The 24,436-nt window shown below is 38.4% G+C and overlaps 1 protein-coding gene across 1 annotated transcript in view; it reads left to right on the forward strand.

Annotated features, from left to right (window-relative positions):
* The first annotated feature begins 274 nt into the window (after nt 1-274).
* The window catches only part of LOC139935001 (rotatin-like), a 90,941-nt gene continuing 66,779 nt past the window's right edge, over nt 275-24,436 (forward strand). The window contains exons 1-16 of the mRNA XM_071929443.1: nt 275-447; nt 4,387-4,574; nt 5,539-5,731; nt 6,633-6,785; nt 8,120-8,201; nt 8,979-9,093; nt 10,335-10,485; nt 11,285-11,447; nt 12,700-12,961; nt 13,900-14,091; nt 15,970-16,182; nt 17,062-17,171; nt 18,219-18,348; nt 19,381-19,509; nt 21,209-21,325; nt 24,166-24,317. Coding sequence (XP_071785544.1) covers nt 384-447; nt 4,387-4,574; nt 5,539-5,731; nt 6,633-6,785; nt 8,120-8,201; nt 8,979-9,093; nt 10,335-10,485; nt 11,285-11,447; nt 12,700-12,961; nt 13,900-14,091; nt 15,970-16,182; nt 17,062-17,171; nt 18,219-18,348; nt 19,381-19,509; nt 21,209-21,325; nt 24,166-24,317 — 2,414 coding nt within the window. The 5' untranslated portion in view covers nt 275-383. The remainder of the gene's footprint in view (nt 448-4,386; nt 4,575-5,538; nt 5,732-6,632; nt 6,786-8,119; nt 8,202-8,978; nt 9,094-10,334; nt 10,486-11,284; nt 11,448-12,699; nt 12,962-13,899; nt 14,092-15,969; nt 16,183-17,061; nt 17,172-18,218; nt 18,349-19,380; nt 19,510-21,208; nt 21,326-24,165; nt 24,318-24,436) is intronic.

Consider the following 24,436-nt stretch of genomic DNA (forward strand, 5'->3'; position numbering starts at 1 on the left):
ACGTTCGTCCTGGAAAAAGAACACGCAACACACCGGGGTTGACCAGGGGAAGCTAATCAAACGCACCGGTGCACCCTGTATAAAACTTTGGGCCAACCGGTAACCATGACCAAACGTCACTATCTTGTTCTTGTTCATTGTTGCGCTGGCGCCCTCTACCGTTGAGTGTGTGTACTACGGCTCGCATGTCTTGTATCCATTCACTACATCAGGGCAATCAACGTTGATTTTTTAATGGACACTGGAACCAAACTATAGACGCGGGGAACTGGAAACAACATGGTGATGAAGGGGAGCGCTAGTACAAAAAATCATGTTGTTTTAGAATTAGTGTCAATTTCTTTTACCATTGTAGCGTAGGGAAAGCAGCAAAGGGATTTAAGATGTCCGTGCCATTATTACATACAGTAACAGATGTTGACTTGAGGCCAGTTCTTAATAAATTAGGTAAGCATCACCCTTCCTTCCCGTCCTGCTTCCATTCCAATCCACCATTGGTTGTAGTTCCAATTTGTTTTCATAATCTTAAATCAGGGTCCAATTTCATGCTGCTAAGCACACAAATTTGCTTAGCATGAAATTTCTTCCTTGATAAAAACAGGATTACCAACCAAATTTCCACATGATTTTACGGATAAGAAAACAACAGCTGAACATACAAATAACAAGCACCAGCAACAAATGGAAATTTGGTTGGTAATCCTGTTTTTATCAGGGGGGCAATTCCATGAAGAAGTGGACATGACCTCAAAATTTAGAATTGTGTTTTTTAAGTAAAAATTAGGCTTATATTGTAGCATATACATCAAATATTCAGGAAAAAATGGTTTCAATGTCATGTCTTTGCAAGAAAGTTACAAAAAAATAATTTTTGTGCCAACAATGTTTTATCATGAAATTATGTGTAAAAAAGTTGTGCAACTTCAATTTACTACTGAAGGGGGAAGATAACAAGGTATCAAATCAATCTAGTCATATTTATTCATTGATTGGACCTACACATTGGCTGCAATCGTCAAAATTTGTGTTTGTGATAGATTCAGACCATCAATCTGTGAAGCTTGTACCCCCATTAAACCTTATGTAACGTAACTAACCAAAACTTCCAATTGTTTCTGCCTGTAGAGAAGGCAATCAATTAAAATGTTTATATCTTGAATTTTCCTACTTGGTGCAATCCTTAATTAAAATAAGGAAGGAAAAATCATAAAAATTGTACCATGTGGAAAATAGAAGCAGTCAAAAACTGTAACGTAACTAACTATGTAACGTAACTAACCGGACCGTAACGTAACTAACCGACATAAAGACTATTAAGATGCTGCTAAGTTGACACAAGCATAAGTTTTCAGCCATGTTGTAGAGTTTAAACAAGTTAGGGAAGTGTGATACTGTTCTTTGACCCACAATTCAACTTCTAGCAATGTTTTGTTTGCCATGTGCCTCATTTTGTCTGTATGCATATTATGTATGCAAGATCCATGCGCAACACCCCTGGCCTACAAGTTCATCTTCTTCAACTTTTGTGGTGAACTTTTTGGGGTAAGTTTGATGACAATAAAGTTACATGGTGTAATCCACATGAATTTTATTTTAAAGGGTTATCTTAAAGTTGTATTTTTCTTCTATATACTAAATTAATGAGAGTTTGTGTACAAGTGCTGCATGTGTATAATTCTAACATTGTTCATCAGGTACATACATATGTGTAGTTATAAAAATTGCAATTTTCAAAAAAGTTGATTGACTTTGTTCCTTATTTTTATGTCCATAGATCAAACTGGCCATTTTCAAACAAGGAAAAGCAATTAGCAACACTAAGAAAACATAAAGGCAGCTAGTCACTACAAAAAAATACAACTAGGAGAAAAAGGCAGTGGCCGTCCAGACATTTTGTGACATAAGAAACAGCGAGAGATTTTGCTGTCTAATCGTCAACAATATCAGCTTGTATGTAAGGGGGAAGCAAACTCATTATAAGCTTGTTGCCCTGTGCAAACAGACCATGGGATGCGATTAGTGTGAAAAAAACAAAAACATTTTGATGTGCATCTCGTAGAGATTTTTTTTAGGACAAAGCACAAAAAACAGTAGGACCGGAACGTGTTCAAAAGGTTTAATATTATAATAAGTCTTCCTTTGTACATGGATAATCAAAGGCTTTAGTTATTAATTAGGGAGGGGGTACATGTATGTAGTAGAAGGGCAAAGAGGAACTGGTGTTGGTAGGCCGGGGTGGGGTTTGGAAAGGAGGGAGGGTGTGATGAAGAGAGAGAGACTGCCCATTTAAGCATTAAGCTGAAAAGCATTGTGGAGCGTGACAGCTGTACTTCAAGAGCAGCACAAGATTGAAATTCGCTGGACTTTCTTCTGCACCTCCCATGGCAAAGGTCATGTGGATGGCATGGGAGGGGCAGTGAAGCATCTTCTGTAAAATGGCCCACTCAAAATGTTTGTATCTTCTATACGAGGGACAAAATGATTTTCAAGCTAGATGTGCCAGAAAATGTCAACAATCGCGAGCATTTCAAAATTTCTGTTTAACTGTAAGATTAGTGTCCATGACCAAGAGTCAAGACAAGCGACTCATTTAACATCCTTTCTATTGTTTTGTTTTCTTTGGTATCTATGTAAGAGAGAAATTCACTTGGTTTATTGTGACTTTAAAATACTGCATGGCTTATGAATGTAAAGGAACAAGTTTATATGTTACAGATATAAACATTTTGTAATATATGTGACCTGGGTTAATGATATGGCGAGGTAATGGCTTTTTATACCTTTTTTGCAATTTTGTTACCAAATATTACTTTGTTCCATTGTTTTTTGCTTAATTGATTTGTATATAGTGTAGTATTGCATACTAGTTACTAATATAGACCAGATTAGAGCTGTGAGTGAAGTACAAAGGGTGTATCACAAATAATATTAGTCACGGACAAAGTGTAACGTAACTAACTGTAACGTAACTAACCATGATTTTGGGGCAATGCCTGGAATTGATAAGAGTTATTTTATTTTTTCCCCTACCAAAACACTTGCTAGTACCCTTGTAGTTATAGAAATAGTAAAGTTTGTTTCAGCTGTACCCTGTTTGAGGAAACTTTTTGTTCAAAGACATGCATTTTTTTTCCATGTCCCTTTTTTGTAACGTAACTAACCAAAATTAAACTGATCATAACAACGGAATAAATGTGTCTAGAAGTTTGTAATTTTGTTGTATATTAGGTCTAACCAAGATGTAGCCATGGTACAAAAATGGAGACTTGATAGGCTTTCATGTTAATATTGGAGATCACAGAGCTGTGCTAAGCAGCTAAAAGTGTAACGAAACTAACCGTGGAATTGCCCACGGAAGAAATTTCATGCAAAGCAAATTTTTGTGCTTAGCAGCTCTATGAAACTGGACCCTGATCGTATCGTCGGATCATATCATGGTCGGATGTAATAATAATAATAATTAATAATAAGACTTGTAATGTGCACGTATCCACCCTGCTGGGTGTTCAAAAGCGCACTTGTGTGGCCAAGGCTAGCCACACAAGTGGGGCTAGGTCGGATGTAGTTGCGATAACATACACCCTCCTCCCGACGAATGCTAGGCCGGAGGAGGAGGGTTTTACGTTATCGCAACTAGGTCCGATGCACTTGTGTTGTGTCCAAGGGGGCCTTGGCCACACAAGTGGGGCGAATGTTTTGATGACTTAGCCACCATAACTTGAATTTACGCTCGATAACCACATTATGTCACCCAAACCATTTCTCAAATGAACCAGAATGATCTACTTTAAAGCATCAAGCAGGTGGAGCAGTCACTAAAATGATGCAGCCTTGTTCAATTTAAATAGTAAAATTTAATATAAAAAAACATAACAGGGTTAACAAAGGTCTGATGTTAACTTTAAAGGATTCGGTTACCTTTTCAAAATGTCCACAGATTTACATTAAACTTACAGGGTTTGAAGTGATTGATAGTGGAAAGCTTCCCTTCAAATATTACTAACTAAGGTTACTGTAGTTTTTGAGAAATGAGTAAAACAAGTCACAACATAATTTTGGTCTCATGAGATCAAAATTATTTTAGCATGTAAAATTCCCTTAACCAGTTATGATATTATACCAAAACCATAGCATAACTGGTGAATACGTTTTTACATGCTGAAACTGAGACGAAAATTATTACTTTTACTCATTTCTCAAAAACTACAGCACCTCAGTAAGTAAAAATTTCAAGGGAAGCTTTCTACTATCATAATCTTCAAACTGTGTAAGTTCAATGTGAATCTGTGGACATTGTGTTTTTTGTTCGGAAAAAGTACATATTATAAACCCTTTAAAAAAGGTCTGATGTTAACTTTAAACCAAGTCAATTGCCTTTTCCCTCAGGACACAAGTTAGAGGAGATCCGTGTGAGGGCATTGCAGAATATCTGGAGTAAATTGGAGCATGGGTTAATCTGTGAAGCGGATCTCGTTCAGGAAAGGATTTTACACATAAATCTGTTAGAATGGTTTAATCACAATCACTGCCCGAATAAAGAAGAGGTACTCAAACTCATCAAGCGACTAAGTAAGGTATGTGAGATCTAGGCACTATTCTGCTTAAAAAAATAAAATAAAAATGTAGCGTTAGATTTGTCCAGTGTTTGGGTCTGCCGGTATGTTTTAAGCCAGACCTGTTGATAAAAGTTACTTCATTCTTTCTGTGTGACTTTCTAACTGCTTCAGTTTCTGGTTGATTACTTACTTAAAAATTAAAGGGTAGCGACGAGTTCTTGAACGGTATAAAGGCTCGGGCCTTTATTGCACGGCAGCGATTCTGCAAGGTTTTAAATGGAGGTTTAAGAACGAGTCATTACCTTTTTATTCCCATTCATAAATGCGCCTTTGTTAAAAAACGTTAAAAAAATACAATTATAGACACTTTGACAATTAAAAATTCAAGGTTTGAAGTATTTTTTTCAGAAACTTTGTGAAGAATCTGTTTGATGCGCGTGGTTATAAGTACGCGCCCGCGCTTAGAAATAGATTAGAGATAGATTACGCACGCTTGCTTAGAAACATATTACGCGCTGTTACTAATGGCTATGAATTGCACGTTCCACGTGATAATATTGGCGTACGCGCGCCAGACACGCAGAAGCCAGCCGGTTATAAACAGTTCCAGCTGGTCATTATCAACCGTTCAAACACCCCCATGTGAAGCTCTCTCCACCAATAGGAGTAGCAAACCTGTCCATGGGGTATTTATAAATGTAGATTGATGTGGTCCAATGTTTGATCTAAATAACACATCCCCGCACTTCACTCAATTAAATTTTGCTTGATTACCTGTTTGCTGGAAAATGTTGTAAATTGCCAAAATGTGACGTGTAATGTGTAAAATGTAATGTCAATGTGACAAATGCACAAGGCAGGTTGCTCTGGTTTTCCTGCATCACTGAAGGAAGATGTCAGTTGACAAGAGATGCACTTTTACATGACTGGTACTCATGTAGACTATGCATTATCAACACAACTATTTTAATCTTATGAACAGCATGGGTCATCAGTCAAGCAGTTTCTTGAGATTGGAGGGCCTAGTTTCTTATCCAAACTTCGAGCAGATACTGATGATTCTCTGAAGTCAATCATTGATGACATCTTGGACAATCTACTCAGTTTTCCAAATGAAGAGGAAGCACCACATACAACAGAATGTATCTATCAACATCAGCAGACAAACAACAATGGTATTGTAGTGTTAACCCCATCTCCCTCCCCACCCTCAACAGAACAAAACAAATACCCCCTTGGAAATAATAGAACGCAATATCTATTAAAGGGAAGGTACACATTTGGTAATTACTCAAAACAATTATTAACTTAGAAACTGACTTGGTAATGAGCATTGGAAAGCTGTTGATAGTATAAAACATTGTGGGAAACGACTCCCTCTGCAGTAACGTAGTTTTTGAGAAAGAGGTAAATTCTCACTAAAATAATAAAAGACTTCTAGCTAGAAGTCTTTTATTCTTATCTAAGAGCACACAAATTCGTCCAACAAGGGTGGTTTTTCTTTCATAATTTTCTCGCAACTTCGATGACCGATTGAGGCCAAATTTTCACAGACTTGTTATTTTATGGTTATGATGGGATAAACCAAGTGAGAAGACTGGTCTTTCACAATTACCGATAGTGTACCTTCCCTCCACCCGTCCAATTTGAACACTAGATTGCCTTTGATTGGGAGGTACTGATTACATACTGTACTACATGTACCAATACCCATCAAATGTCTAATAAACAACTTAGTAATGTTTTGGCTTGAAATTTCCACTCGGCGGTAGAAACATTGGATACATGTATGTGTTTTTAAATTAAATAATTGATGGAATGAAGTGCAATCTTTGAGCACATCAAATTGTATGCTACATGTGTACATGGATTTTTCAGCATTCAGTACCAGTGACAAATGTGTTTTTGTACTTACAAAGTTGTTATCAAATGCAAAAGTTCTATGATTTGTGATCATTGATGGTTCGATCAAGATTGATATTGAAGCAAACATTTATAATTCTAGACGTGACAAAAATTATAATTTGAAAGCTTTGGTTTCTAGTTGTCTGAGAACATGTCATGTGATTTCTATAGAGTCTGGATGTAAACCGGTCCTGCATGAGATGAACAGGCCATCAGTTGCAGAACAGAGTACATCACAACTGCCTCAACAATATGGCTATTTCAAAAATGGCACCAAAGTCAATGTTCAGCACACAACTGGATACAGTAATTCAGTTAGTACTGGTAGGTCAATATACAATTGTTGCATGCTGTGACGGGGTCCATGTTGTTTTGTACATCTGAGGGGGAAAATGGCACACCAGGCGAAGCCGAGGGTGCCATTTGTCCCTAAGGTGTACAAAACCCTTGGACCCCGTCACAGTGTGCAATAATTGTTTTGTTATACATGTACCTTGGTGACATTTTTATTCCTCTTCTCGAAGTTCTGTCGGTTGTCATCTTCAAACATCCAACGGAGTATGCATAGTTTAATAAGCAGACGAACAGTTGTACAAATGAGAAACAATTTTTCACTGTTCCCTTGAACCCGCAGCTGTTGTGTACAAAGCGCTGGAAATTGATAAATTTAAACAAAAACGTATGTACCGTGGCTAATGATGAGCGCTACGCATAACGCCTAGCGCACATCCTTAGCCATGGTATCACATCACATGATTGGTTGTCGACCAATCAAACATCACAATTTGTTACTGAGCTATAACAGACTTTATAACACCCCTTACAAATATTTGGCCTTTTCATTGGTTTAGAGCGCGTCGCATGATATGTCTTGGTTTTACTAGACGGCGGCTGTGTGATAGTGCATCGTTTGCCGTGTGATAGTGCATCATTTGCGGTGTGGAAGTCCGACGACTATCACACGGCATGCAGTACCCAGACGTCTTTTTGCCCACCTCGAACCCAATCAGTTGTACATCTGTGTATCTGAAACGCGCGTACGAACGTTACGTGAACGAAGATGATAAATAGTCTGTTGGGGTGTTATAAAACAAATATTGACTGCTTTAACTCGTGCTATGGTTAAAACTACGACTCCTTCAGTGATCCCTGAACTGTTCCATTTTCCCTCGGCTGCACCTCGGGAAAATAGAACGCTCCGGGGATCACCTCGGGAGTCGTAGTTTTAACCATAGCACTAGAAGCAGTCAATATTTGTATAATAGGATACACTAATTCAGTTAGTACAGTAATTCATAAATATGGGTACATGGTATTTTTTTCTTGAACTTTCAAAGTAATTTTGATTTTGAGAACAACCTAGTCACAAACCCTGACTACACTAAATGTAAGTTAAAAAAACAAATATTCTCATAAAATGAATTGTTTTGTCTTTTTCCCTTTGGGGAATGGATGGATTATCCGGGGCATAGTTAGCCAGTCAATGCACCACTACCAAAAAGAGGATGTTGTGAAGTTGATCCTACATGTCCTAGTGTTTATTTAAACGTCCATCGCTGTTCAGTTTGGAAAAGTTTGACAGAAAAAGAGTACATCAGATGTTAAGTGTTTAAGACTTGTTATTGACCTCAATATCCATTTTTTGGTTAATGTTGTAGGTATTAAAGGTTTGAAGTTTTCTACATTTCCTTGGCTTGCTTTAACCCCCACTGACAGACATGTGTTGATATCAACCAACAGGTATGTCCAGATAGTCCACTTTTTATTCTAACAAATCTGTATCTGTAATTAGGATAACTTTTTGGCCATTCTAACTTATCATTGTTGAGAGTCATGGGTATGACATACATGTAATGCAATGCAATGTTGATGTCATTGTGCACCCTGTTACAATGGCCACTGTGTATTGTTTCATTTTATTTACATCCGTCAGCTTGGAAATAAGTAGGTTTGTTTACATGAAAAGTTGTGCACACAAGTTTTCTCACTTGTATTGTCGTCTGAAAGAAAAACAAACCTTCAAAAGTGATTGAAAATAATCACATCAAACCTTTAGAAATGCCTCTATTTTGTTGTATGCAATGCAAGTCGCCAGACACACAAGGCCTTTAAGGTGTTGGCTACCATTTTTTTCCCATAGGGCCTTTGCCATAGGTACTCCCAGAGGTTACCCTCTTTATAGGGATGTAGGCTTGGGTCAATCAGAAGCCTGGCTTGTAGAGCAGAAAGCACTACCTTCCCAACTTTACTTTACATAGCAAGTGTCACGACCGAACTCAAACCCACACTCTGCTGATCAAACACCAGAGCTTGAGTCCGGTGCTCTTAACTGCTAAGGCCATGACGACTCACAGATAATTTCTGTACCTAAAACCTTTTGTAAAGTTCTTTCAAATCACGGTATTCCGTGTGTAAGAAACCGCAGTAAGTTTGTAGCGGAACAATAAATTGAAGCAATGGTATGCTACAGTGTATGTTGTATTTTTCAAAGTGTTCACATTATTTACTCCCCATTAGTTCACTATGTAGTCCAAGACCAAGTCTGGTGCATACTTCATGTGAATTCGTCAGCGATGTGGTTCTTCAAGACTTTCCAGCTGAGATTTTCCTACAGAGGCCAAGCATCGCTAAGGTTTGTGTTTTGTTTCATTACTTGCTTTTGCTGTCATGGTGATTTTAAGTTTCTTTATTATTTTTTCCAGAAATACGGAGAATTAAATCCAAAATCATGCTTTAAAGGGTCTGCGTAACTTTTGTAGGACAAAAAACACAATGTCCACAGATTTACACTAAACTTACACAGTTTGAAGATAGTGATAGTAGAAAGCTTCCCTGAAAATATTCGTGCTGAGGTTCTGTAGTTTTTTGGGAAATGAGTAAAACAATGTCATGAAAATAATTTTCGTCTCATGAGACGAAAATTATTTTAATCATTTACAAACGTATTTTCATGACATTTTTTACTCATTTCTCAAAAACTACAGCACCTCAGTAAGTAATATTTGAGGGAGGCTTTCTACTATCATTATCTTTAAACCCTGTAAGTTTAATGTAAATCTATGGACATTTGGAAAAAGTACACAAATCCTTTAAAGTGTTTTCAATTTCCTACAGTTTAAGTAGGATTTGAAATTTGCATGGTGGCAATACGATAAGGAAAGGTTTGCAGTGACACCATGTAAGGATAATCTCTAAATGAGTTGGGGTGGTTCTGAAACTCGACGTTTCGATCAGTATGCTCTGATCGTCTTCTGGAGAAAAGGCTCTGATCGTCTTCTTTGGGCATCTTTTGACATGTGGGCGTGTCATGGCCTTAGCAGTTAAGATCGTCTTCTGGATTGTCTTCTGGGTTCTTCTGCCAGAAAACGATCAGAGCATACTGATCAAAACGTCGAGCTGAACCCAACGGTTCTTTTCAGAACCACCCCTACTCATTTAGAGATTATCATTGAGAGATAGTCGTTACACGGTGGTACCGCAAACCTTTCCTTCTATAGTTTGTTTAGCATTATAGTTTTATCCTTGAAGCAAATGACAAGAATCTGCTTGGATGTTATAATGAGTAACAAATAATAATAAGTGTTGTACTCATGCAATGGATAAACAAAGGATGGGATGAAAATGCACATTGAATAGTACAAGAATGCAAGGCTTGTGATGTACAAGTAGGCCATGTGGTGGTTTTGAATAATCAATTGCGCTTGACCAACAATCCTCCAATCAAATGACAATACTTCTATTCATACAATATAGTACATGTAGATTGACGCATTTACAAATGAGCTGCTACTCATGGATACCAGTTAAATTTATTCCTCCGTTTTACAATACATTATACAATTGATGCATTTTGTGTCATCAACTGAATTACAGAGTCTGATTTCCTTGGTTGGTCTGAAGCCATTGAGTAGTGGGGACCATTCTATACCTTTGAGTGCCATGAAATGTTTGAGGGAGCTGTCATCACTTCTAATGTCAAGACATGAATTCTACCATGATCCAGCTCTCTACTGTCCCAAACAAGGTCAGTTCTGGTCAATTAATCATAATGATAATGTATTTTTGACAAAGGTTTTATCTAATCAATTGTTGAGAGGCTCTTACATGTACATGTAAACGCTCCTTATTTGCACCTTAATTTTTTCTTTCCTCTGTTGTATTTTAAAGAAAAAACATGTGCCAAGGAGAATTTTGTGAATTGTGCATCTGTTTATTAAGTTCTTTGTAAAAACAGAGACTTTAGAAAATTGCAAATATTGCCATTCATAATGTCAAGCAGAGTATCGCATTGCTACTAAACAAACAATTCAAAAGCTTACGCTTGTAGGATTGATATGTATGTCTTCTTCTTCAAGTGCCGTGAGCGCATTCTTTAGGCAGATACTGGTACTCAACTAAGTGTTCTATGTTATTGCCAGTTTTAATGCTTGTTGGCAGAACTGTGCGCCTAAGAACATTATCATGTACATGTACGTACAATTCACTTTATACAAGGACTCAAGGAATACAATTGATAGTTGAAGGAACACGTTGCCTTGGATCGGTCGAGTTGGTCTTTGAAAAGCGTATGTAACCGTTTGTTATAGAATGCATATGATTAGAAAGATATCTTAAAAGTAGAATATAATGGTCCACACAAGTATCAAGTGCAGTCTATTTATTTCTGCAGAAGGCTTCCCTTCTTGTTGCCATACAGTAGTGCACTGTATAATATACAGACAGCTCATCACTTTTGTCACTTCAATTTTCTGCAGGATGCATGTCTAACCCAAAACGTCCGCTATCATTATGATTTGAACTCTCTTCTTTAATTTTATTAAAAGATTTTGGATCCCGGACAACCTCATCAGCATCTTCTGGCACTGGAAGAGCATCTTGTTCAACTGGCCAATCAACTCTGAGTTCAGACTCAAGACCCTCTGTGATTGGACGAAATGAACCTCGTGTTAGAGGGGACGGAAGGGACCGAGATTCACCTAGTTCAGTGTAAGTAAACAGTATTGGCCACTTTTCAAACACGAGAGACACATGCAACCCGTGCTTGCCTCTCAGTACACACAACTTATGCCGACGATGAACTTTCCATGCTGATACTAGGGATTTTGGGACTTTGTGTTAGAGTGTCCACATTACTTCAAATCAATTTGGAAAAAAGTTTGTTTTAATATTTTATTTTAAGACCAATATTTGCATACAATACATGTATATGCTGAAGCAATCATAACATACATTGCACATTGGTTTTTGTTTTGGTTCAATGTTGTTTAAAAAAGTCAAGTCTCAAGTTCTGTTCATGTCACTGATATTAGTGTTTCCAGATGTCTTTTTTTTTGACATGAGTATAATCTATTAAAAAAAATAGTAGGTTTTGGCTATTGAAGAGACAACAGGTCAATTGTCATTTGATACATATGCGGATCGTTTGCAAAGTCTATTGACTTCACTGATGAAATTGAGACTCTTTACGTTTTTGTTTTCAATCCAACTTCCTGTTGTTACTAAAATACAAGGTTAAACATCTTACCAGAAAGAAGAGGTGGAGATAATAGTCTCCAAGCTGCAATGGTTTCAATATACATGTAATGTGTAGGAAATGATGATACAAACCTGGAACAGACACTATGGAATGTATGTGGTGACTAAAGGCCCGGTCCCACTGCAGCGATAACGAGAGTGATAACAAAATCGACGCAAAGAGAACGCATTTTATTGGTTGAATGAGAGTGTGCGTATTCTGTGTGGAGCAATTTGACCAATACATGTAGAATGCGTTCTCTTTGCGTCATCGTTGTCGTTATCGTTATCGTTATCGCTGCAGTGGGACCGGGCCTTTAGACAGAGATTATATTACCAGAAGCTTCTGTGGATAGTTTGAAGCTTGGATAGCACATTCAAAACAGTATGATTACGACTAGTACAGCATGTTCTATGTTCCTCTGACCCGTTTATCCAGCTATGGGGACAGGGCATTCAGTAACATTTCACCCTGCCTCTGGAACTCTCTGCCTCAACATCTCAAGGACACACATGGCATCTCTCGATTCCAACATTCTCTCAAAACCCATCTCTTCAGATTAGCATTTGCAGATATAGAGTGAAATTTTCTTCTTGTTCTTTGACCAGCGCCTTTGAATGTTCTACAGATTTAGTGCGCTTTAAAAATGCCGTATTATTATTATTATTAGTAGTAGTACACCCTGACTCTAATTACTTATGGTGTGTTCATGTTTGATTGTAGGGACTCTAGTCCAATGGCTGCAGAGATATCTGCTTCTGGTTCAGAAACGGACAGTGAAGATGCAATGATGCTTCAGTTCTCACAGCTTACTCTTGCCCAGTTTTCTTGTGATGTCCTCGTTCATGTCATTCCACTTCTGAAGACTGCTAATACTGAGGTACTAATGTCTGGTGTGTACCTTCTGAGAGAGGTATTGAGGTTGATAGAGATCTCTATAACAGCTGATATATGGAATGATGAATGTGCAGCAGGCAGAGCATTGGTGAGTAAGCTGATTTAGAAGTCATTCACCACTTCATTTTCCACAAAGTTTTTCAATGTTACAATTTAGGTCTTGTTTTCAACTCCAACTAGTTTTTGGTTTTATAAACAATGGCACTTATGATCATTCCTAAAAATCAAACACTTTTCGGATCTTGGCTGTGCTCCGTGGTCATAATGGGTTGATGTGGCTGGCAGCCAAAGGTGCCCTTGCATGCCTGCTTCTTGAACACGTTGTAGCCGCATCCTTCGCAATTCAGCTCTAGCTGCGAGTGAGGACGATTAGCTCCCCCAAATTATTATTATTATTATTCCTGTAATGGTGCAGTTTACAAAGCTTCCTGGTAAATGGTGTGTTTTCTCAGTTTAAAAAGGAAGCTTTCATAAAGTAACTCTGTAACGACTGTAAACTTGGCCGGGGCAAACTTGTAACTACACGCCAGCAGGTCAGCCTTTTCTGCTCGCTCGTGACTATTTCCAACTCTTCTGTAGACTTTATGTCATATAAATCAAACAGTTCATATATCTAATAGTTTTTATTTGAATCTCTTTTAAATTTCCTGTTCAGCAGGTGTCAATTTGGAAAGGACTTGAGTAATGCTATAGACTTTCTGGATTGAATTATAGACTACGATGATGAATTTGTTTCATAGTAGTCATTTATCTTAAACTCATTAATCAGTACTGTCTGTGTTCAGCTCCTTCACTCATTCCACAATCATTGTTTTACTACATCAACTGCCTTCAGTAACATTTGTTGTAACCACAAACTTTACTTTGTCCTAAAATAACATTTATTTCAGTTCAATTGGTAAGGTATAATGTTGCAGTATTTTACTCTCCGTATTAACATTGCATGGTGTGATGGAGTAGTGTCTGTACACACATTGTGAACATAGTTAGCTCAAATTTGTTAATTTATTGATTTGATTTCCACAGGTGGATAAGTTATGTGAGAGTTTTGATAACCTTGGTGAAGTCCTTGAGTATCATTATCAGCTGTGCCACAATGATGACCATGAGTCATCTACCATTGTTTCTAAAGATGGTTTGTTTAATCACCGTCTCTCCATGATTGCCGTTCTCTCATTGGTCAAGAATCTACTGCAACATCTTGTTCCTCTAGACAAGGTAAATTACATCCACTTTAGAAATAAATAAGTTCTTTGAGTCAAACTAAGTAAAAAAAACACCAGTTGCAGTCAGCAGGCAAGCATAAACAGAAGTTGCCAACTTTGTAACTATAAAAACATCCGCACAATTTAGTTAAAGCCATTATACACTTTCGGTACAGAAAAAAGAAAAAAACAGTTCACAGATTTACAAATAATTTACAGGGTTTACAGAAGGTAATGGTAAAAGACTTCTCCTGAAATATTATTCCATGAAATGCTCTACTTTTTGAGAAAACATTAAAACAATATCAATTCTCGATAGCGAGAATTACGGATTTATTTTAAACACATGTCATGACACGGCGAAAACGTGGGAAAACAAGGGTGGGTTTTCCCGTTATTTTCTCCCAACTCCGATGACCGATTGAGCCTAAATTTTCACAGGTTTGTTATTTTATGTATAAGTTGTGGTATATGAAGTGTGAGCCTTGGACAATATTGTTTACCGAAAGTATCTAATGGCTTTAAATACTTACTTTGACTGATAATGGGCCCTAACCTGGCCCTGTTCAGACAGCATCTTAAAGTTAGACCTCAACCGTTTGAACTTTACGAGCAGTGGGGGTTGGTTGTAAAAATAAAACTACTTTGCGTTCAGACAGCTTGAATTTAAACCCCTAAATGGTGTACAAAATACACTTGCTTTCACAATGGACCCTTCCCATGAAATATGCTAATTACATTCATGCCCGGTACAGACCCTGTTGGTTGGCAAACGCCATAGAGTTGTGCTATAAGCAGACGCGCAATCGCGTCTGCGTCAGGCACTCATTAGCTGTGTACAAAACAGTGCGATGTTCCCTCATTTTGCCGACCAAAATGTTAGTGCACACGCGCTACGTGCAATTAACATATTTCATGGGAAGGGTCTATTGATGGCGTGTTGTGCAACACCCCAATGGTCAATTGTGAGGACTTGAAACTGGATGTGGCTGTTTTTATTCTGTCCACACTTTGTGCTAAAAGACAATCCTGAAGTGTTTAAACCACCCTCGCTGACCGATTTAACTAATTCAGTTTTAAACTCAATTTGTTTAAGTTTGAAAAGCCTTCAGACACACACAGTTAAAATCAAATGATTTCTAAATCATTTGGTTTTAAAAACCGACTTAAAGGAACACGTTGCCTTGGATCGGACGAGTTGGTCTATAAAAAGCGTTTGAAACCGTTTGTTATGAAATGTATATGGTTAGAAAGATGTTTTAAAAGTAGAATATAATGATCCACACAAGTGTCACTCAAAATTGCACGGTTTTCTTTTTACGTCCCGAACTATCACGGTCGGCCATTTATGGGGGTCAAAATTTTGACTCCCATAAATGGCCGACCGTGTTTTTGGACGAGGTAAAAAGAAAACCACGCAATTTCGAGGCATATTTGTGTAGATCATTGTATTCTACTTTTACATCATCTTTCTAACCATATGCATTTTATAATAAACGGTCAAAAAACGCTTTTCAAAGACCAACTCGACCGATCCAAGGCAACGTGTTCCTTTAAGTTCTGTGTCTGAATGACCTGACTGCCAGTGCCTAGCTGCTATTAATAACCATTGGAATTCAGCTTGGATAAGTGTTTTCTTGTACTACATTTACTCTACTAGGCCTGTGCTGATTAGTATCCAGATATTTTGTTTATGTTATTGTATTTATTAATACATAATTGAGAAAGACTCTGCTAGGGTTGAAATGCATGCCTTTGTAACTATTTTTTGCATTTATACTATTGGTCCTTTTGGTTGGTAAGCAGTTTGCAATGTAGCAAATTCTACTTTCTCAATAATAATAATAATAATAATAATAATAATAATAATATCATCATCATTTAATATTAGGCTGCTGACATCTTACCCGAAGGTTTAGCATTATCAGTGTTTAATGCTGTGATGGATGCAGGCTTGGTGCACTGTTTGCCTCAAGTTAGACCAGTGCTGCTTCCATTTCTCAAGAAATGTCTACCGAGTAAACACGCCTTGTATAAGCACTCAGCTTCAGTTTGTACCTCCATGGAGAAAGCTTGCCACTTCATCCAACAGGTCGATCAGAAGGTGAGCATGTACACAGAGACCAATGTATCCTCACTGCTAACAAAACATTGCAGTTATACTTACCTGACTTATAAACCCCTGTTCATCTATATTTCCTTCTTCATGTACGTGTTAATCTTTCAGCTCACCCCTCCATGGTATTGATACAATCATACATTGTAGATACAGGGGTCGATTTCACAAAGAGTTAGAACTAGTCCGAACTTAGGACTAGTCCCAGGAGATATTAAAAACTTAAAACGCCCTAACTCGAGATAAAACTAGTCTTAACTCTTTGTGAAATTCACCCCAGAACTATTTTATAATAAGGGAATCAATGTGTGGTGAAGAGGTTTTCAACTAGTTGTTTAATCCCAACGAGGCCTGGTTCTTGATAATTTTACCGAGATGAAGTCAAGGTAAATTATCAAGAACCAGGCCTAGGCGGGTTTAAACCACTAGTTGAAAACCGATCAACACACTTTGATTCCTATTTACAAATACCTTTTCGGTCAAAAACAACACTTTTTTGTCAAAAAGTAAAATAAATGCAAAAATTATAACTGTTTAATGATTTCTTTCAACACAACACCCCTCCAGCTAAGAAATGGTAAAGCCCTCCTCCGCCCTTCCTTATAAGGAATGCTATGGCGTCGCGCGTATTGCGTGATGTGGCACAACTGTTTCAGCCGTTGCTCTCGACCAATAGGTATGAAGAAACTGTCTTATCAGCACAGGTGCAAGCTCGCATGTCACGCCCATGTTTCAACTTTTTTAATTGGTGTTATATCAACCGTTATAACACCCCCATGTGATGCCCTCTCGACCAATCAGAATGGATGAACTGTCTTAGGTATTTATGAATATTGCTTTATGTAATTCTTTATTGTTTTTACTAAGAATCCCAACATGAAGGAACTTCTTGATTTAGCTGAGGCCAGTCTAATGGGTCTTCATTATCACAAGGTTGTATCTGTGGTGGATAAATACGTGCAACTATGTTCAACCATGTAAGTCTTTCATTTTCGATTACAAAGGATAAATAATTGAAATAACACAATTTTTCTACTTATTTGTTTTAGAATAGACAAGATAAATGTAAGCACCATTTGTGTATGTAGGCCCTATATGATGTTATTCCATAACTGGAGTAATGCAAAAATTGTTTAAATTATCTTCCAGCGAACTTGAATCCTCTTTGATGATTGGTCAACCACTATTAGAAATTTAGTGCACTATTATATTTCGCTTACTTTGTATTGAATGAAGTATGCTCAGAGCAACATGTGTAATTGTAAAATCAGAAATTTACCAGCACAGGAATTCCGGTATCAGGGGGTAACTTAAAGACACAGCCGTCGATTTCACAAAACTCTTCTTAACTTAAGACTAATCTTAGGACTTAGGACGAGTCCCAACCCTGCACTGTAGCATGCAGACCTTAAGATTAATCCTAAGTTAGGACGAGTTAAGTTAGGACGAGTTACTCATCCTAACTCGAGATAAGACGAGTCCTAACTCTTTGTGAAATCGACGGCTGGACACTATTGGTATTGTGAAAGACCAGTCTTCTCACTTGGTGTATCTAAACATATGCATAAAATAACAAACCTGTGAAAGTTTGAGCTCCATCGGTCATTGAATTTGCGAGATAATAATGAACAAAAAAAACACCTTTGTCACCGAAGTTGTGTGCTTTCAGATGCTTGCCCTCAAATTCTAAACTTGAGGTCTCAAAATCAAACTCGTGGAAATTACTTCTTTCTCGAAAACTATGCCACTTCAGAGGGAGCAGTTTCTCAGCCTCTTCCTATTACTCGTTATCAAGTGAGGTTTTATACTAATAATTATTTTGAGTAATTACCAACAGTGTCCCGTGCCTTTAATGGCAAGTATATAGATTACAGTTCTGGGTGTTTATGTCAGAAGACTGAAGTGCCCATCAAATGTAACTGGTCTTAATCAACCGAAGGGTTAGGATGATAGTTCCAAATTTGACTCTACTGTTATAAAGGTTTAAGAGGAGGCTTACATAATGATATTGATCCCAATTCTAGATGCTGTTTATCATCAGGGAATGATGAGGATCTCAACATACAGTCCAGAAAGATCCTACTTCAATTATTAGCTTATCCTGAGGAGACTATACAGACACAAACATATGCGGCATGTCTGAATATCATCAAGGTAAATACACAGTTGGGTTTAAATAATGTAAGGTTAACTTTGAAATGTCCATGCTGGGATGAACTTGAAGTTGTTTGATACTTGAATCCAAACTATTACAGATAACTACCTATAGGGGAATAAATGACATTAAACAGCCAATAAAGGATGATCTCAAATATATAGATATTACAGTTTTCTAATAGCTGGAGTCAATAGAAACGAAAAAAAATATAACGAGTCTCTTACCTCACGTTAAAACATGTTAAAAATGTGATTTCTACAGAATGCTTGTAGCCAAATTTCTGAAAAACGTGAGGTCAAACAAATTTGCGCGACAAAGGAATCGTGATGTCAGTGGCGGCTATTTGGTGTGAAAAATAGCGCCCTCAGTTTGCCAAAGCTGGAGAACTGTGTTCACACCCAATATGGGGAATATCGTCACTGGGTCAAGAGGTCATTATAATAGATAAGCCGTTTTTGACTCTCGGCTGAAAAAAACCGCGCAGCCGGGTGCATTTTTGACTTGAATTATTCGTTACGATGTCTATTTGGCCATAAAAAGGTAATAGTTGAAATTTGACATCATCCTTTATTGGCTATTTGATGGTTTGATCATGAGTCTATACAATCATGTACAGTTTTTACCGAGCGTAGATCGGAACGTTGGTTGTGTGTGACCGTGCAACACCAATGGTCTTGGAATCAATCTAGAGGCGCCCTTGAATGCCAGCTTCTCGAACACGTGTAGCCGCGTCCCTCGCAATTCAGCTCTTAGCTGCGAGTAAGGATGTTTAGCCCCCCAAACTATTATTATAAATATCTGACAAACGAAGTCACTTATAAACAGAAAAACACATAAACAAGATGCTTTGAACATTTCTATTTTCTAGAAGAGATGAATATGGCAAGGTTCTTACTGGGGTGTCATGAAACGCTACCAACTTTAAGCAGCCAAAATACATGACATGTTGAGGCATAATTGATGATATATTGTTGAACTATATCTTTGTGTAAATGATTCAGCTGTTTGTCTCTTATTCTACTCTACAGGATGTTATTAATGTCAAAGAAGTTGTTAAGCCCAGTGCTGATGAAATGAGACGGATTGTATTTCTCTTTGATACACACATTCTGTATGAGATATGTTGCTTTGGATTGAAGAATAGTAACAAAGACAAGGTATGTTCTTAAACAAAGTGAGTTGAAAACCATTTGAAAGAAACTTAATCGTGTTGACTACATTTTCCAGTGTCTTACTTTTTTTCTACCATACAGTTCTTTTACCCTTGTTAAAAAAACTGTGAATTGTTTGGTAGTTGCGAATATTTTGATTGTAATAATGTGATACTTTATTGCTGAAACACACTATGCTATAATAATAATAATAGTAGTAGTAGGCCTCCATCTCTCTCGAAAGGCGATGGACTTGTAACTGGGGGACATTGTTAGGCTAGGGATGGCACTTGCGTCTGTGGCTTGCAAGGCCTACCCTGGAGTGGCAGTCGCGATGGCAGCCCCAACAGATGAACGTTGAAGCAGCAGTTGGCATCTGTTTCCTCTGACAGCGTTTTGCATTGTGTTCATCTGCTCGTCTGAGGTCGCTGCATGTGGTTCCAATGGTGACTGTTTGCTTCCAGCGCTGCCTGTCAGCTGCTAAGGACTCCCAATTTGAAGGGGAAATGGAACAAGCCTGCAGGTCTCTTTTGCAGGCATCCTTGAATCGTAGGCGAGATCGACCTGTTCCTCTCTTCCCAAGGGACAAATCGCCATAGAGCAGGTCTTTTGGAATCCTGTCATCATCCATCCTGTACAGGTGACCTAGCCAGCGGAGTTTCCTCTGGCTGAGCACAGCATAGACTGATTGAACACCAGTCCTCCTCAAGACTTCGAAGTTTGTGATCTTGTCCATCCAAGTGATGTTAAGGATGCGACGAAGGAAACGAAGATGAAGTGAGTTAAGTCGCCTCTCTTGTTTCGAGTAGGATGGCAGAGACTCGCTGCCATATAGCAGAGTGCTGAAAATGCATGCCAAGTATACCTGGACTTTCGTGTTGATAGTAAGCTTCGAGCTCCTCCATACTCTCTTGGTCAGCATTCCAAAGGTGGTGGTACTGGAGACGGTTGAGCCAAGGTAACAGAACTTCTTAACAACCTCGAGGTTGTAGTTGCCTATGGAGATGGTGGGTGGTGCAGGGGTGTTTCTGCCCATCACTGTTGTTTTCTTCAGGCTTATGGTAAAATTAAACTCGACGCAAGCAAGTGAGAAGCGGTCCATGAGTGATTGGAGTTCATGTTCAGAGTGGGCAACAAATGCCGCATCATCAGCAAACAACAGCATATTAATAAGGACTTTGCGCACCTTGGTTTTTGCACGCAGACGGGCGGGCAAGGTTAAAGAGTCCACCATCAGATCTTGTGTGCTAGTGAACACCTTCATCCTTAAACATTTCTTAGCTCCCTGGGGAGTATACAGCCTGTTTTGTCAACTTAGAAAATGATCGCCTGCACGCATGCCTGGTCGCGTATATAGGCCAGTGCACACTCTAGTTCTTATATATAACCCTATGCCTTTATCACACTGTCACCATCTTGATCATGTTCCCTGTTTCCAATAACAGAAATGAATACTAACATTGATTGTGCATGGCACCAGACTATTATTTCGTCCAGCCTCAGTTTCGTTACAATGAGTTGGAATGGAGTAAAATCAAGATGGCCACACCGTGATAAAGGTCTATACTCTGGAGGAGATGGTACAAACATTTCCTACTAGCACAATGTTCAAGTCTGCGAACAAGATTAATCTTTAAAAATTCAGAAAGCATTTTATACAAGACAATTAAAAAAGAAACATTTGGTTGGTTTTTGTTTGACAAAGGTGTGTAGGCATGCTGAAGAGTTACTGTTACATCTTCTACAAGGTAAACTGATTATGGGTTGCAGTATATGGCATGACTTCCTGCAGGCTTGTATTCCAGTATTGCCTCTACTTCAGGTTTGTCAAACTAAAGACAGCAAAAAAAGTAACTCGGCTGTTGTAAAAGCACCTATAATTTTAAAATTGTTACTCGTATTCTAAAAATGAAAATACCAGGAGACGGACAATTTAATTACTGTGATGTTGACACCTTGTTTATAACAATTGGGCGAGTATTGTTGTTGCGGTATGTGCTTACCATGCTTACAGGTAAAAAGTGCCCATTTCTCCTCTGATTCAGCGTGAATCTAATAGCGGGAATTTTGAAAAGCGGTTCTTGTCAATAGGAATGACTGCAACAATGGAAATCAGCACTTTTTACCTGTAAGCACATATCGCAACAACAATACTCGACCGATTGTTATAAACAAGGTGTCAAATCACAGTAATTAAATTGTCCATCTTCTGGTTATTTTCATTTTTAGAATACGAGTAACAAGTTTAAAATTATAGGTGCTTTTACAACAGCTGAGTTACTTTTTTCGCTGTCTTTACTTATTCAATACAGTTTGTTCACACAATGATAACACTCTTTAAAGACCATACCGTGCAGTTTCCGCGTCTATCACACTTAACGTGTGTGGCTAAAATGGATCGGTCTATAATACGTAGACCTAGCACGATTGAAAGTGCTCCATGGTTTTTTTCTCCGAGGTATGTGGAGCCAAGTTCAAAATACAAGACCATTTGTTTACATGGCACCATGTAATGGTTTACGAGGTGCTGTGGCGCATTCTGCAGCCAACCGTACTACAAAACACCAGGCAAACCAATTCTCTTAACAATTAGTGTACTGGGTTCTTTTACACATGGGGCTTTACTCCCATCCAAAGAAAAAAAAAACAATAGTTAAGTGTCATGCAACAGGACAAGAGTGGTAAGAGCGGTTTCTCAAGCCCACACTCCAGTGGTCAAAAAAAACTAGGGCTTGTTTCCAGTGTGCATGACCACTTGACCACTTGATAATGACACTCCGTAATAGATTGACGAGGTGATGTAGTGGAATCTGCTCCACACCATGCCAGAAACACCGCGTAAAACCGCTTCCGTTCATGATAAGTTTGCTGGGTGTTTTTAAGTGTATCACACAACACAAGTGGCCCTGGGCTAGACGTCCCATCTTAAGGAAAAAGTGTCTTCCTTGAGGACACGAGTGCCATGACCAGCCAAACCCACTCGACACAAACATCGACCCACAAACATTACATGAATTTGAGTCTCTTGCGCCAGACCGTTGTTGTAGCCATGATGAGCTGTGCTGGTCGAACCCGCCCAGGACTTTCCCAGCACTCAGAGAAAATTTCATTGTGCTATTTAGCACAGATTTCCCTTAGAATAATATACACATATTGACTGGCAATGAGGTAACTAGAGCACGTCTATTCCCCCGAGGGACTTTGAGTGACCAGAAGAGGGAAATAGGCCCCTCTTCTGGTCACTCACAGGCCGGAGGGGGAATAGACAAACACTACTTACCAAATTATGCCAGTCAATATGTGTTTTATAACACAGCTCGGTCTAAAATGTGAAATAAGAACAGAAATCTGGAAAAGAATGGAAGTTTTGTAGTTGCTGTTCACGGTTCAAGTCAAGAGAGGGCGCTGTAACCGGGCATTTTTTTCAAAGACTAGTGCCCGCTCGGGAACTAGTTCCCCCAAAACATGCGCGCGCGATCACTAGACATAGGTTGCGTTCGTTTACCTCCCCTGGGTCGACCCCGGTGTATGGCGTTTTTTTCCCAGGACGAACGTGAGTAATTATCTGCACACATTCGCTCTGGAAAACAAAACCGCCACACACCGGGGCTGACCCAGGGAAGCTAAACGAACGCACCCTATATTAGTTCATCCCACGTGACCGTGTTTCAGCCAACCAGAATACAGAAAAAGTACATGTAAGAGGTGTGTTATAAATCAAACTATTGTCCACTGTACATTGATCTGACCCACACAGCTATTGATAAGGAGTTTCAAGTGTCACAGAGAAAGAACACAGTCAAAAGGTCATTCAACTTAAATTGCATGGCCCCACAACATGAACAGTTTGGAAACCTAGCATCATGCCTGAATCTTGCACATCAGCATTAATGGCTCCATAATTTAACATGAATAATTATGTTTAAGCTGCTTGCCCTTGGTGGACTTTAACAACATTCTAGCAACAACCCTGCGCTGGACCATTTTTAGAAAGTTTATCAAAATAATTTTGTTTATTTTAAACCTTTAAAGGCAGTGGACACTATTGGTTATTGTCAAAGACTAGGCTTCATAGTTGGTGTACATCAACATATGCATAAAATAACAAACCTGTGAAAATTTGAGCTCAATCGGTCATCAAAGTTGCGAGATAATAATGAAAGAAAAATAACCCTTGTCACACGAGGTTGTGTGCGTTTAGATGGTTGATTTCGAAACCTCAAGTTCTAAATCTGAGGTCTCAAAATAAATTCATGGAAAATTACTTCTTTCTCGAAAACTATGGCACTTCAGAGGGAGCCGTTTCTCACAATGTTTTATACCATCAACCTCTCCCCATTACTCATCACCAAGAAAGGTTTTATGCTAATAATTATTTTGAGTAATTACCAATAGTATCCACTGCCTTTAAAGCTTGCAGGAAAAACAGTTTTACAAACTTTTATTTTTCTTCCTATGTTTTGCTGCATTTGTTGACAGAGACGGGGAATTTAAGAAATTATGAAAGTAGTTATTTGAAAAGAAATAGTCTTTGAGATGCTTAGTATTATTTGGATTGAGGATAAATTATGAAAGTAGATATTTGAAAAGAGATAGTCTTTGAGATGCTTAGTATTATTTGGATTGACACGGAGTGAGGATACAATGAATGTTTGATTGTAGGGGGTATCAGACACCAAGAGCCAGCTTTCAAGGTGTATCCTGGATCTAATACAACCTTCAATCCATTGCGGTCAAGTGAGACAATCTCAAGACTTGTCTGGTCTGGAAAAGCTAAGAGGTTCCTTGAGGCTACTGTTCTGTGCAGAGCAAAGGTATGTAGCTCAGTTGATGTGCAACGTTCCAAGCTGTCCCAAGTTCAAGAAATTTGCAGGAACCAATAGTTGAACTATTATTTACACCTCCATGAACTACATGTATAATAATATTAGCT

This window comes from Asterias amurensis, chromosome 3 (assembly GCF_032118995.1).
Source record: "Asterias amurensis chromosome 3, ASM3211899v1".
NCBI lineage: Eukaryota > Metazoa > Echinodermata > Asteroidea > Forcipulatida > Asteriidae > Asterias > Asterias amurensis.